This window comes from Silurus meridionalis, chromosome 20 (genome assembly GCF_014805685.1).
Source record: "Silurus meridionalis isolate SWU-2019-XX chromosome 20, ASM1480568v1, whole genome shotgun sequence".
NCBI classification, from domain to species: domain Eukaryota; kingdom Metazoa; phylum Chordata; class Actinopteri; order Siluriformes; family Siluridae; genus Silurus; species Silurus meridionalis.
In genome coordinates this window covers 17052899-17068205 of record NC_060903.1, presented here as the reverse complement: position 1 = coordinate 17068205, position 15307 = coordinate 17052899, and the positions used below count along the sequence as shown (strand labels likewise).

The following is a 15307-nucleotide window of genomic DNA, read 5'->3' as shown; positions in this document are numbered from 1 at the left end:
ATTTCTTGTAGACACACCAGAAGTGCAAAGACTGAAGAAAGCCCAGGATCAGATTAATAATGTAAGAGCAGAGTGTGAAGTTTATACAGTTTTCCAACACATCAACATGTAGACAAAAGAGCAAAGAAAAGGCAATCATTTGTTTACCGTCACATTGTCTTTTAAGGAACACTTCCATTCTCTTTATTACTTAAGGCTAAATATCATCAGGATTTGGACATGCCAGGCTTGCACGGTGTCACTCCAGGCATTAGAGGAACGTATCTGGTGAGGGCACAGACGAGACCCGACCATCAGATGATGCAGGGAAGCTGCAACACACACAGAGGTGTGAATCAGTACTCCATGGAGATGGATCGGAGGCCAGGAGTCATTGTGGGTGAGTCGAAAGTCTTAAAAGCGTTTATATCCCTGATGAAAATGGACAAAAAGATCATCACAATAAATAATGTTTAATCTAAACTAGTTTGAATATTGGCTTTTCATCCACACTGTCCATTTACACATACTGTATATGTCTAAATCAAAATATGTGACATTAAATGCTGCATAAATACAATAAGTCTTGAAATAATCAAATCATTATTATACAGTCCAAAAATCAGAACATAAGATTCAATGCAACAATAATAAATCTTAAATTTGAAACATTTGAGATATAAAATGACGATATAAGAAAAACAAAAAAGGAAATGAGCCGTACTCATAAATCCTGTAAAAATAACAAACTGAGGATTGACTGAGAGAAAAGCAATACATAAATAAGACCTATTTTTCTTTTTTTTCTTCTTTCACTCCTGACATGTCCTTCTAGACATTGACATGTAAAATCATGTTGTTCTTAAATTCTCTGGCCGTCATAAGTCCAACTGAAATGCATTACTCTTCCGAAGGACTTCATCGGCTCTTTTTCAGCAAGACATAAATCCCATGCTGATTTATTTCACTGTGTCACCTTCAGCCCCTGTCCTTCCTGGAGCTTATTACCCAAGCGGGTATAATCAGGGACACAGCTACATGCACCAGACCAGCATGCACTCACTCAGGTCCATGCAGCTGCAGTCGCATCCAACAACCATGGTGAGGCGCTGTTTTACCTGTTTACATTTTTCACAATTATATTTTCGTACTCTTTTTGTGCAAAATAAAAAAACAACAACATTGTTTAATTCTTTTTTTTCTTCTTTTTTTTTGTCCCTGATTTGTGAGTGGGATCATTTTGGCATCAATGCCACCAACATTTCAATCAGTGTTACCCATCTGCATACCTTTCCTTCCCAAAACCTTTTTTTTCTGATTCTTTCCTTGAACTTTTTCTGTATTTGCTATCCTGTTTGATTTGATTGTACTGCTTCATTCACAATATTTTAGTCTCAAGGCTTATGTTTGGTTTAATCATTCTGTAGTGTGATTAACACATTAACAGCTAATTAACACATCTAAATACACTGAAAAGCCAATTATATTGTTAGTGATGCATGTTTTTTTATTATTCGGTTACAAAAACAATCTGATCAAACCAAGCTTCCAAATTAATGACCCTGAATTGCTGCTATGCTACACAGTAGTCACACAACAGCCCATGTTTTTTGTGTTCTGTGTATCTGTTGTTTTATTGTCTATCATTTTACACACCATGGCCTTGGAGAAACGACATTATGTCAAGCAACTCGCTACAACTTAGATTTCAGGAGTAATCTACATCATAATCTAATGTTGCACTTGCAAATGAAATATTAGAATCAGAATTTCATGCCAATGTCATGCCATTAATGTTTCCTCCTTTCTGCTGCACTGCATATCAGAGTGTGTACAGGGCTTTGTATGACTACATGGCCCAAGACTGTGATGAGGTCTCGTTCCGTGATGGTGATCTAATCCACAACGTGCACCCCATAGATGAGGGTTGGATGTTTGGGACGGTGCAGAGGACGGGCCGCTCTGGGATGCTTCCTGCTAACTACGTGGAGGGCATCCGCTAACCTGCTCAAGCCTTTTGACTCTTAACACCGTTCAATGCAGAAGTTGTCAGGACCAAGTGCATGTAAATAGACAGAATTTGGACTCTAATTTAGTAGTACAGTTCATTCTGAAAGTCTTTCAAAGTAAGGCTTTATTTTCTTCCACTGCCTAGTGAACGCATGCTACGATTTTGTATAATAATTTAAGTATTAAAGCAATAAGTTCTGCTTACAGCTTACATTTAAATACTTTTTTAAAAATTGATATTGATATTCAGTCTGCACCAGTAATACTAGAGAATTTTTAGAAAATGTAAAAAAAATTAATTGTGCACACAAAATTTATAACAATTCACCAAACTTTTCATGGCTGCATCTTTAAAGTCCATACACAGGCTTAAGCAATAACATACAGCATATATGCATACAGATCATTATTTCTTTTTAATGTTTTTATGTTTTTAATTTTTGTCCATAATGATGCAATACACATACATTTAGTCATTGTAGCATGTTGTCTATTTGTAGCCTCTGGAATGTATGTATATACACAGAATTTGTAAATGTTAATGGTATTAAAATGTTCATACCAGATATAAAAAGAGTTCCTAATTGATATGCTGGTGTAAAAAAAAAAAAGATTTACAGTTTCAAACATGGCGGTAAATTTATTTTATTTAAAATAAAACACACACATTACAGGTTCTATCTTTGTGAGGACCTACGTCACATGTTTATAGCACAACCTTATCCACAGTCACTAAAAGCCAATCTTTTCACTCTTTCATATAAAATTATTAAAATGTTTTTTATCCTTTTGTGAGGTGATTAAGAGAACATTTGAAAATGCGTCAGAATTTTAAGTGTTATAGACAAAAGTATTGGGACACCTGACCTTTCCAGCCATATGTCATTCTTCCCCAAACTATTAGCACATCATTACAGGCACAGTTTAAACTGAATGTCTTTGGATGCTGCAGAATGAAATTTTTCCTTCACCTGAACTTGTGAGACTCAAACCTGTTCCATGACAATGCTCTTGTGCATAAAGCCAGCTCCATAAAAAATCTGCTTTGCTTGGAGTGGAAGATCTTCTCTATAGAGGTCCAACCTTATTGAACACCTTTAGATAAATTGGAATGGACCACAATGAACTGAACATAAACATGAATATTCAGGCGAATTGAAATGTTGTTGAATTGAATATTATCGTTTCCCCCTCGAGCGTTTTCATGCTGGAGTTCTCCATCTGACAGTAAGTATGATATGAACATCATGATGAATATTAAGGTTGTAAGAATGAGATCTGAGCGTGTGTTCTTTTTATTTTACCAAAAAATTTGAGAACAAACTCAAAGAAAAAGTGCAAATCTGTAGTTTTAATTTACTGATGCAGCAGATGAGGTTATATTGGGGTTAATGATACACAGAAGTGACGTTCATTAAAATAAACACGACGATTCCTTTTCATTTTCCTTTCTTCATCTTAGCCACTTTCTCCTTGCGCTTTTTAACATGTTTTGGTACTTTATTTTTTCGTTTCTCCCTCTGAGCTTCTTTGACCAACTTTTTTCTTTCCTGAGGAGGAAAAAAAAAAAAATGTATAAAACCATTTTACGGTCCGAGATCAGTACTGCAAAATTAAATAAATATAAAAATAAGAAAATACTTTTTTGTCCAGTGCTTGCGCCGGGTCCTGGTCACCATTTTCCTGCTCGTCCTCTTCTGCAGATTCATCTTCGTCGTCATCGTCCTCCTCTTCATCATCGCTGGAGCTGCCTTCTTCATCGCAGCCCTCGAGTAACGAAGGAACCTGAAATTACAGACGGGAGGTTACAACGTCAAAATTTGCATCTTGGGAAACGTGTGACAGGGTCAAATGTCGAAGTTTACGACGACCTGAAACGTTCAATTTGTGTCTTTTGACCTCTTTTATACGCAAGACCACCAAATGGCAGCTAGGGGGTGCTGTTCACTCACTCACCTATCATTGATAAAAAATGTTCATCGTTTTAACTTTGCTGCATAAAATACATTCATACGCCAAATTTAACTCTGACTTACTGGTGTCTGCTTTATTTCTGAAACAAATGACACTGGATCCAAAATTAGCTAAGATAAATATTAGAACATAAGTGGACGATATGACAAAACATTTTAAATAAAAACAATTATATCTCAAACAGATTTTTTTTTTGTTTTATTGTAATTTTAAATTTTTTAATATATCGCTTTAAGGAAACATTTTCTCTTGACCGCCTCGAGTCTGGGATTCTATCATTCGAACATTTGTCCGTGCTCTAAACAATCGATTGTTTCCTTTATAATCCACACATGAATGAAGGGTTTGTCAGAAGGAAAAACTATTTTGTGTATTGTTTTTTCCACATACTTATTTAGTGCGAGACAAAACTTCTTACCGTTTGCACACCTGAAAGATCCTTTTTCAGACCTGTTACTGTCTGGTACAGAACCTAAAATCATACAAACAGAAAGTGTGTTAGAAGACACAACATACTGAACACTATATGGACAAAAGTATTAGGACACCTGACTTTTCCAGCCATATCTGCTTCCTCCCCAAACTCCTACCACAATGTTGGAGGCACACACTGATACAGGACGTCTGTGGATGCAGCAGCGTGGAGTTTTCCCTTCACTTGAACTAGGAGGCACAATGCTGGCTCCATGAAGATCTGCTAGACTTGGCAATGTTGGATTGGAAGATCTTCTGCTATAGAGCTAGAAATCCTACACCTTCTGGATGAATTTGAGCTCTGAATAAGCTTCTCCTCCCCTCCCCCACATCAGTACATGATTTTACTAACATCCTTGTGCCTGAATGAACCTTCACAAGCCCACTCCAAAATCTAGTGGAACATCTTCCCAGAAGAGTAGACGTTATTAAAAGAGCATACCAGCAATAAATGTGGACTGAGACGTTTAAAAAGCGCATCGCATGTCAGGTGTCCACAAAATCACACAAAAAGTCATTTCCCGTTCGAGTCCTCACGTTATCGTTCTGTTTGTTGTCCTGCTCCTTCGTCATGGCGTCCACGTCTCGCTCGTAATGACTCACTTCGTTTAGCGTACGAGGAATATAAGCATTCTTAAACACCTGAGACAGACGAGAAAAAAAATACGCCATTTAATTTTCCTAATCAAACTATTTGCAAATTCATTTGACATAAAAAGTGCTATTAAAGAAAAACGATCCACTTTGGTGTAACAGTGACTTTCACCTTATGGAGGATTAGTTGTGGATGATATACAGCACAAAATGTTTTATTCCATGAGCCATTTATACAAATATTTATTTTTTTGTAAAGAATAAATCTTATAGAGACTCGTTTCAGGTTTTTGTACACACTGTATACAACCCCCAGGCTAATCAACAGAGATGCGCATGTTTATTATTTGTGCTGAAGGATGTTATCACCTCTTCGTCTACTTTGTCTTGGTTGGATCTCTCCTCTGCGGTTCTGGCCGACGAGATCTCCATGGCCTGTAGGTTCACGCCACAAACACGCGGTTATACACATGCGCTAGAAAAGTGACTACAGCTCAGCCCTGTGGACTGCAGACTTTTCCTTATAATTTCGTAATTTATATAAAGAATACATTTAAATAACACCGGTACAACAAAGTATAATAAGGACACACCTTCTCTAGGTATTGGTTGATGTTTTCGCTGGTGATAGACGGGTCTGTGACAAACTCAAACAGCTCTCGAACCGTCATTACAGCTACACTGTGTTTTTGGAAAAAGTCTAAAGAAAGAGATTGAAAGAATTTTGTGAATGAGTGATGGCGGTGTGGCTTATGTGCCTGTAAGTCGCAGCGAAGAAGGTGTGGCTTATGTGCCTGCAAGTCTCAGTGAAAGAGGTGTGGCTTATGTGCTTGCAAGTCTCAGTGAAGGAGGTGTGGCTTATGTGCCTGCAAGTCTCAGTGAAGGTGGTGTGGCTTATGTGCCTGCAAGTCTCATTGAAGGAGGTGTGGCTTGTGTGCCTGCAAGTCTCAGTGAAGGAGGTGTGGCTTGTGTGCCTGCAAGTCTCATTGAAGGAGGTGTGGCTTGTGTGCCTGCAAGTCTCAGTGAAGGAGGTGTGGCTTGTGTGCCTGCAAGTCTCAGTGAAGGAGGTGTGGCTTATGTGCCTGTAAGTCTCAGTGAAGGAGGTGTGGCTTATATGCCTGTAAGTCTCAGTGAAGGAGGTGCGGCTTATATGCCTGTAAGTCTCCGTGAGGGAGGTGTGGCTTATGTGCCGCAAGTCTCTGTGAGGGAGGTGTGGCTTATATGCCTGTAAGTCTCAGTGAAGGAGGTGCGGCTTATATGCCTGTAAGTCTCCGTGAGGGAGGTGTGGCTTATGTGCCTGCAAGTCTCTGTGAGGGAGGTGTGGCTTATATGCCTGTAAGTCTCAGTGAAGGAGGTGCGGCTTATATGCCTGTAAGTCTCCGTGAGGGAGGTGGGCTTATATGCCTGCAAGTCTCTGTGAGGGAGATGTGGCTTATGTACCCGTAAGTCTCAGTGTAGGAGCCGTGGCTACTATGGTACTAAGTCTCCACACCAGAGGCGTGGTTTGAATGCCTGCGTCAGTGAGGGACACATGGCTTATGTGTCTGCAAGTCTCGGTGAAGGAGGCGTGGCCTTTATGTGGATATGTGGACACCCACCATTAACATTGCTGCAGTCTTTGCGAAGAAACTCCAGGGCATGAGGATGATCGTGCTCCACTGACTGCGATACGTCTATAATATAGGCATCTCCATCATGGTACCTACGATCCAGAGCGGAAAGATCTTAAGCAGGGAAAAGACACGCCCCAGAATTACTCGAGATGAAAAAGAAGCTGGAAGACTTCATGACTAACAGCATGTTAAACTCGCTGAGATCCGCGTGCACGAGCCGAGCCTCCTGGTACATCACCCTTATGTTGTGGATGACCTGCAGGTACAGCTCACGCGCTTTGGATTCGGACAGCGCTGCGTTCTTCAGTAAGGGTGCAGGCCTGCAAGAAAACGAACAGTACAGAGCTTCAGTTTTTTTCTTTTCTTAATGCAGACGAGGCTTAAGCATGGAACTGGTTACTTACATGTCATCTTTTCCAATGAAGCCCATGACCAAGACATGGCCCCGAAGCATGATGGGCTCTGGACTGGGAATCCCTGCTGTCTGCAACCTTAAAACAAGAAGACACTTGTTTGAATTACGCATTATTCACCTCCATCTAATAAATTGATCATGTGACTGCTTCTGACTCAACACTGATAACTGCTGTACACTTTTCTGACCAGGACATTCAGAACTAAGAATCAAATCTGATTGGTTGTTTTAAATTTCCCCCTGAAACTACACAGTTACTGGACTGAATATAATTTAATTTGCCATTATGTGCTTCGTGCCATGTCTGTCAAATTTCCTCTTCTGTGAAAATTAGGGGGTTCTTATTCGGGCTTAATTTGCATCTAAATAAATATTCATATATTAACTATGTTAATAATTATTGAGGGAAAACTACATGCATTCTAACTTAAACAAAAAGCAACACGCCAAATAAATATACCAGTTACATCCCAAAGAAATAATAATAATTTAAAAAAGACACTTCAAATGAACATGTGATTCATGGTGATTCGCCTCTAGAGGCCGCTCTTGTACTGTATAACGCAACCTGGAAAAACTACCCGTATGGATTTTTGCTGATAGTTCCAGCAATCAACTGTGCTGATTGATCGGCAAAACAGGCGAATCGGTCGACCTCTAATATCCTAAACAAAATAACTGATCAAAACCAACCGTATCAGGTTCCTCATCTCCTTCTCGGCCCACGTCCGTACCATCTTCCTCGGGTTGCCTTTACAGTAGCCGTGCCGAAACCTGAAAAGCAACCAGTCAGCAAATCAGCAGGTGTGAGAACCCGGAAAAATGTCACTAACAAACCCAGTCTTTCTTATGACTGATTTTTATTACATATGACCTCGAAAAAAATCCTTATTTGCCCTAACATTTAGGCAGTCACTTCTGAAATATCAGACTAATAACATTCACTGGTGAAGGCATTAAAAAAAGAAGACACACAGACGAGGTCACTGTGTCTCACCTGAACTCTCCGCTGACGTATTTATCCCTGTCCTTAAACAGCAGGATGGAGGTTTTGTATATCTTAATAGCACGGCTTTCTCCTTTAGCTGTGGTTGCGTGGTACACGTTGGCCTGAAGAAAAATTTTTTTGAAGATCATTAGCTCTGTGTACAGTTCACTTACTTTAACAGGATTATTCAATTTAATTTAGCTTTATTTGTATAACAGTTTTTTACAAAGGACATTGTCCTAAAGCAGCTTTACAGACATAAATAGGTTATAAAACATGAATTTGCATGCTTGTGCCTAAAAGTTTATCCCAAATGCTCTAATAAGTGAGCCAGTGGTGACTGTGGCACGGAAAATCGCCTGGTATGAGTAAAAAACCTCGAGAGAAACCACACTCAAAAAAAACCCCTCCCTCATCAGGGTGGCACTGAATGTCCATTCATTACAGTTCCATCATTGCTGAGGTGAACCGTCGGGTTTTTTTACTTATTGTTCAGACAGATCTCTAATGACTGAGATAAAGAAGAACCTCGGACCTCTTTTCCTGTACTGATGCAGCCGTTAATTCCTGAAATGACGCCTCTGCTGAGCATTTTAAAGAGAATCATTCGAGTCCTGGGGTCCAAAACCTGAAAACGTGGATATGTAAAATATCATTAGTAAAATGTCCCATTAGGCACGGAACAACACACATGCTGTTATAAGAAAGTAATAGATGAAGACTGTGTGACGGTGATGATCTTTAAGTCGATAATCATCTTCCAAAGCGTTTTATTCCTCTTCTACTACAGCATGAGGATTCTAAGAATTATTTCTTAAAGGTTGTCACCTAAAACTTTTTATCTACTTGAAACTTCTACCAAACAAATTTTCACTTACGTTATAGCAGCTATAAACAACATGATTTAAATATAATCTCCTTTCTCTTTCTCTCTCAAGGTTAATAATTCCTGTGTCAAAAAAAAAAAATCTAAATTATAGATTTACTCCTGAGTGCTGGCACTGGAGACTCATTACAGTCTCCTTTTTTTCCTGACAAGAATCAACAACTGTACATTGTAAAAAACAAAACAAACAAAAAAAACCCCCATTTATTATTGTATTATATATTTATTATATTTATTATTATTGAGGTTCTTGCTTGTGTTCACACTACTGCAGCCACACACACACACACACACACACACACACACACACACACACCTGTTCCACTGTAGCTCGATCAGCCTTGTCTTTAACTCGATACCTGCAGAAAGAACAGATGATTTAAGTGTCAGGACGTAAAATGGTTCAGTCCACAATAATGGATCATATCTGTATAGTAGAATAGAAGAACGTGACAGACGTGTCTGATTCTCTCTGTCGTTGCATCGAAGTGACTTTGTTGATGACGGAATCGGCATAGTTCAGCCTCTCTGGAAGTTTAAAAGAAAACATTTCAGCAGTCACACTTTTTAAAACATCGCAGCATGCAGAGCTTCATCTTTCTCTCTCGCTCGCTCGCTCGAAGTGTCTCTTACCCAGGTTTATTTTGTGTTCAAACTTCCTCAGCACCTTGTCTGAAGGTGTCGAGAGCTTTTCTGACTTCTGTGTATTCTGTCTGTTGGCCTGAGGAAAAAAAAATCTCCTACTGAAATCTTCACCAAATCAATGTGTATATTTTTAAATAGTTCAATAAAAGCATTTGTATTATTATAATCACATTAAGTGGCATATGTGCAATACGAGTTATTATTACAAAAATGCTACCATTTAAAACAAGGGCAATAAATACAAACATGGCGTTTGCAGCTGAACTACTGGTAAAGCTGCTGTCATAGAAAATTAATCAACGCCTTCTAACCAACAGCGATGCAGAATAAATAACAGATCGTCCACCTTCACTTTTTCTCTCCGGAAAAAAAATACCTGCTGGTTGTTTCCCGTCCGCATCGCAGTGTAGCGTTTAGTAAGTTCTCCTCCTGACCCTTTCCAGTCCCATTCTTCATCATCGTCCTCATCATCGTCCTCATAGTCATCCTCTTCCTCCTCATTGTCATCATTAAGCATTGGTGACTGCAGGGTCACGCCTCCGAGTTTGTCCTCTAGTGACGGATGTTTTTCCGTGACGCGCGTGAACGCCAAGTCGCTGTAGAACGATTTATTCCAAGTGGTATAATATTATAAATGATACTGCAGATTCAAGAAAGGAAATCCAGATGCTGTTTTTGTAATACAGCTGTAATAACTGCATTACACAATCAAAACTATTTTAGACTAAGCACACATTTTTTGAGTTTTAAACCTTAGGCGATAAGTTCTAGCTCAATGATTTAAGGTTCTGGGTTACTCATTGGAAGGTCGGGGGTTTGAGCCACAGCACAGACAAACTGCCACTGTTGGGGCCCCTTATCAAGGCCCCTAACCCTCTCTGCTCCAGAGCCATTGTATCATGGCTGGGTTAGGGTTTGGGTTACCCTGTGCTCTGACCCCAACCTCCTAATATGCTTGGATATGTGAAGACACTATTTTAGAGTGCTGATTGTATATGTGAGATCTATCTATCTATCTATCTATCTATCTATCTATCTATCTATCTATCTATCTCTCTCTCTCTCTCTCTCTCTCTTTTATCTGAATGACAGTTGAACCATCACAGCTTGAGATTTGACCAAATATACCACTTGTATTTATTGTTATGGTATTAAATATTATTGTATTTTACTAGTCACGTGAATAATAAACGTGTGACGTGAGTGTGGCATAAAACCCTGACAAATAAACCTGTAACAATGATGTGTCCCTGGCAACAAAACCCCCTGGTACAACTCCAAATAGATTACAACAGATGACGTCACATATTCACATTTCAGCTCCACTTTATTTTCCTCATGTTCCTCCTGGTTTTATGCTGAATCCCGAAAAATGTGGATATTCCGACTTCAAAACACTTCTACAGCTCATTAGGAAATAAACCCAACGCCATTTTGGTTCATTTTACCCCAGGAACAGGGGCTTTAGTGAGCAGTGAGCTCACAATCCGGCGCGTTTTCTCACCTGCCCGCTTCTTCAGCGTCGTCAAACTGTCCAGGAACAATCTGCGACATCACCCAGCATCTACTTCACCTCACAAACAAAACAAAAAACCTTCTAAATACACCGATCACAGATGAGGACACCAAAACACCCAAACCACGCCGGACTCCCAGAGCCACTGAAGCGCACTTCCGCCAACGTGACTACGGAAACCGAGGAGGCTCATCTCCGTGCTCAACACATGATCAAAAACGCAAAACGAAATTGATAATTGTTTGGGTTTGTTCCAAGATTTTATTTTGGATTTTGGTGTCTCGGATTTTGGAATATTGTAATATTCGTGTGATTTACGCGAATACTCGCCAGATGGACATTTTTGACAATATTTTGTGTGCAGGATATTTGCTTTATAAGATGCAGATGTAGGGGACAGGAGGGGGTATGGAGACTGATGATCCGCTGTAGCGACCCCTAATGGCCGAAAAGCGAAATTAGATTTTGTGCACACACAATCTTATTTTTATTTCGAATTTTCAAGTTGAAAACTCAAAATAAAAAAACAACAAAAATTTACGCGAAGAAAATAAAAATAAGATTGTGTGTGCACAAAATCTAATTTCGCTTTTCGGCCATTAGGGGTCGCCATATCGGACCCTCCTGTCCCCTACATCTGCATCGTCAACTTGAAAACTCAGAATAACAAAACAACACAAATTTGCATGAAAATAACAAATATTTCCTTGTTGCTAAATCCAAGGGAAAATGCAAGTGATGTGTGTTAATGTGGTTTTCCTCCTTGATAGAAATCAAAACCCCACAGAGGTTTGAGTTTTAAATAGATTTCCCTCAAATATTTCACATCTTTTTAATTATATTAGTTTTAATATTCTGAAAACAACTTGAAATTTCTAAGTTTTTAAACTCGGAATTTGGCCCCTTAAAGTCAGATATCGGCCCTAATACAATATATGCGGTTTTCTTACTTAATAGAACCCCTCAAATAAATGTTTGCGTTTTACACACAAAACTTTTATACTAACTTTTATACTTATACTTTAAACTGCGTTTATTTTTCGTAAAAAAAATTTTCTTGAAATCTTTTTTTCCCCCGAAAATTTCGAGTTTTAAACTCGAAGGTTTTTTTTTTACCCTGAAAATTTCGAGTTTTAAACTCGAAGGTTTTGAGTTTTAAACTCGAAGGTTTTGAGTCCCCCCCCCCCGGAAATTTCTAGTTTTAAAGTCGGAAATTCCCTGCCCCTTCCCTTCTAGGTTTTTTGTATCCCATAGGGGCCCTAATACACCATCGCAGGGGTCAAATCTCTTTTGACAAATTGTAAAAGCCATAAGAAATAAATAAAAAGAGAAACAGAGCTGTTTAATTTCTCACTCTTTCTTAGTGTATATTTATTGCTTGAATGATTTCAAATAAGATTGTTTACAGAAACAAAACAAATCAACATACGAACCTTTCTAAAACTGAATATGAGACAAACTTGTGCAATCCCTTTAAACAAATGGATTTGTTTTTTGTTTAGTTTTTTTTCTTTACAGTGATCAACACAAATCGGTGAAACATGCAGAATTACGGAATACGAGGATGAAGATGATGAACATCGAGGTGAATTCACATTCATATACAACTGTAACTGTAGTGATTGCTATAGCTTGCTGCAGAAATTAGATTTTCTTTTTAATTTCCCACAAAACAGATGATTTAATATGCATAATTTGAAATTAAAAAAAAAAAAAAATTAAAAATAAAAAGCCCCTGAGAAAGAGAAGAATTAGTAACCACCCATTTTAATTAGGCATGCAAAAATCACTATTCTACTGCTAATTCAAGCTCGGGCTTCAATATTCTACATTTAGTTAATGCACATTGTGTATTGATGGGGGCTGATTTAACTGAATTAATGCAAACAAACAAACAAAACAAACAAAAAAGCATTAATAAAACAATCTATGGCAAATAGCTCAAGGCGTCATAATCATAACCATAAAATAAAGATAATATAAAGAACTTCAAGATTGTTCAGCGCTACAGTCATTGTTTTTCCGATCCTCCTCGGCGTTCATCCAGGAGTCCAGCGTTAGCTCCGGGCACTCGTATCAATAAATACATAAAATATTCAGTGTGTTCTCATTCACTTTGACAGACCTGCGCATACATACTACACACTACGAGCAGGAGCACACGTTTCTCAAACACACCATAGTAGAAAAATGATTTGTTTTTTCGCAAATTCACCCACCCTTTTTCGCTGAGTTCGAGCTGGTGAGTACTTTTTTTTTTCCCCCGTAAGGAAATGAACAGTTTGGCCTTTGTAGGGTTAAACTTTAAAGATAGAAAGAAACTGAACGTTGTTCGTTTAGAAGGCATGTGTCGATATTATTATAAAAATGAAATAGCCCTTTATCAAAAGAGGCACATTTGCTGCACCAGTACGCCACCTACTGTTCTTGAGGCAACATTAGAAAAAAATATTTAAGTGCCCATATTGTGATATTGCGATATGTTGCGTAACTGGATATCAGCACACGTCTGTTGCATAGTTTCTCGGCTCTAAAACGCAGCATTTCGTTGTTGATCATCTGATGCTTAAAGATAGACTTCATTCAGCTAATTAGAGGTTTGTGAGGTTAGATTCGCTAACTGCAGAGGTACTAAAGAGGCAAATATGAAACGTAGAAGGCAGTGTGAACAGCACAGTTGTATAAGTCGAGGCAAACAGCAGGGCGATTTCAAGTATAAAACCCACAGCACAAACATCACTGCGCTAAAACATACACTATACTCTGATTCACATTGGGATTGAATGCAATGTGTACTGCAAAGCACACGTCCGTGCGATGCGTCGTTGTATAAAACCTAGGCTTGATTTCAACTGTGCTCTAGTTGAAAACAGAAAAACGGACCGAAAATATCCACCGGGTCGATCAAGTGCCTTAAACACGAAGTAAGTGGATCGTATGGATCCGTATTCTCATTTGGAAAAGCTTCCAAACTCGCCAATTTATTTATTGATTTATTCATTTCTACCAAAAGTGTACTTAACAAAAGCTTTTGCCTAAAGACAGTGTCTGAATGTCAGGCTTTACACCCCAAACCACCAGGGGGTGCTGTCTCAACCACCAGTTACATGCTATGTTCAACACACCACAAGGCCGGAGAGCATCGTTCATCAGTGAGCTTTGATATCGAAGAAAAAAAATGTACAAAAACTGGCAAATATTGCCAAAAAAAACATTGACCAATGATCACCCTTACTGATAACCAAAAGTATACTAGGCCACTGAGTGAGCCAACAACACCTCCAAAACCTCCAGGAACCTATTCAGAACAAATTCAGAGAGAGATGCTTCCAGGCACTTGAGCAAAACCTACTGAGAAGACTAAAAACAAGTGGAATAGACTTAAGAATAATACATATAATGGTGCTAATATAAATCAACTTATCATACAAAATTCAAATTTATTCTGATATAAGGATTATAGAATTATTAAAAATAACAAAACACACACACACACACACACACACACAATCATATACATTTGATTAAAAATGATACTGTGCAGTGGAACCAAATCTCTGGGGGGGGAAAACAAAAGAATCATTAAGGCATTGAGAGAAAGTTTCCAGTTTTGCATTGTGCATGCTTTATAATGTCTACATGAAGATGCCAGACTCTACACCATCTTTTAGTGTTTGTGTAAGATCAGGAAAGTATGGCACAGGATTAAGAGAATTAATATGTCTTAGACATCGGGTTTCTCTTCATCTCCCTGGTTGTCCTTAAGACTGAGATCTGCTGAATCTTTGGGTTCTGGGGTCTTGGTATCCAATTCATCATGTTCCTTTGTTTGGAGTTTTTTGGAAGCCTCTTCTGTGGATCCTTGTTCTTCTTTGACCCCAGTATTATCCTCCATCTCTACGGGTTCCTCTGCTCGCTTGAGGTCCTCCGTCTTGGACGTCTCGTTCTCGGCTGGAACGGTCTCGCTCTCACTTCCGGAAGTACATCGTAGATCTTCCCCATCCACAACACTGTCGTCTCGTGCTCCATCAGCCTCGTCTGCTCCTCGGTCATCTGGGGTTTTCTGGTGAATACGCTGGTGCCTAACCAGGCTGTGTTTTAGAGTAAAAGTCCGGTCACATGTTTGGCACTGATAAGGTCTTTCTCCTGAATATAGCAAAAAAAAAAAAAAAAAAAGGTAACAAAAGTTAAAGTCCAATAATCGTCCCCAAAA

The 15307-nt window shown here is 38.9% G+C and overlaps 3 protein-coding genes across 8 annotated transcripts in view; 1 reads left to right on the top strand and 2 right to left on the bottom strand.

Annotated features, from left to right (window-relative positions):
• nebl (nebulette) overlaps positions 1-3186 on the top strand; it is a 7610-nt gene extending 4424 nt beyond the window's left edge. For all 5 annotated transcript variants that reach the window (XM_046876335.1, XM_046876334.1, XM_046876337.1 and 2 more), the window contains 4 exons: positions 1-61; positions 196-379; positions 962-1080; positions 1806-3186. The exon at positions 1-61 is cut by the window's left edge and continues 47 nt beyond it. In XM_046876335.1, coding sequence (XP_046732291.1) covers positions 1-61; positions 196-379; positions 962-1080; positions 1806-1982 — 541 coding nt within the window. In that variant the 3' untranslated portion in view covers positions 1983-3186. The remainder of the gene's footprint in view (positions 62-195; positions 380-961; positions 1081-1805) is intronic.
• A 134-nt stretch (positions 3187-3320) lies between these two features.
• Positions 3321-11270, bottom strand: riok1 (RIO kinase 1 (yeast)). Its single transcript, XM_046876330.1, has 17 exons — positions 11083-11270; positions 9955-10174; positions 9567-9654; positions 9392-9461; positions 9250-9292; positions 8583-8675; positions 8057-8169; positions 7753-7833; positions 7049-7135; positions 6827-6964; positions 6630-6733; positions 5625-5731; positions 5401-5466; positions 4975-5079; positions 4382-4435; positions 3631-3774; positions 3321-3539 (listed from the first exon to the last, which is right to left on the bottom strand). The coding sequence occupies exons 1-17, from the start codon at positions 11130-11132 to the stop codon at positions 3429-3431; spliced, it is 1674 nt and encodes a 557-aa protein (XP_046732286.1). The 5' UTR covers positions 11133-11270; the 3' UTR covers positions 3321-3428.
• Positions 11271-12435: 1165 nt separating this feature from the next.
• Positions 12436-15307, bottom strand: part of rreb1b (ras responsive element binding protein 1b) — a 42660-nt gene continuing 39788 nt past the window's right edge. For both annotated transcript variants that reach the window (XM_046876500.1, XM_046876501.1), the window contains exon 12: positions 12436-15240. In XM_046876500.1, coding sequence (XP_046732456.1) covers positions 14819-15240 — 422 coding nt within the window. In that variant the 3' untranslated portion in view covers positions 12436-14818. The remainder of the gene's footprint in view (positions 15241-15307) is intronic.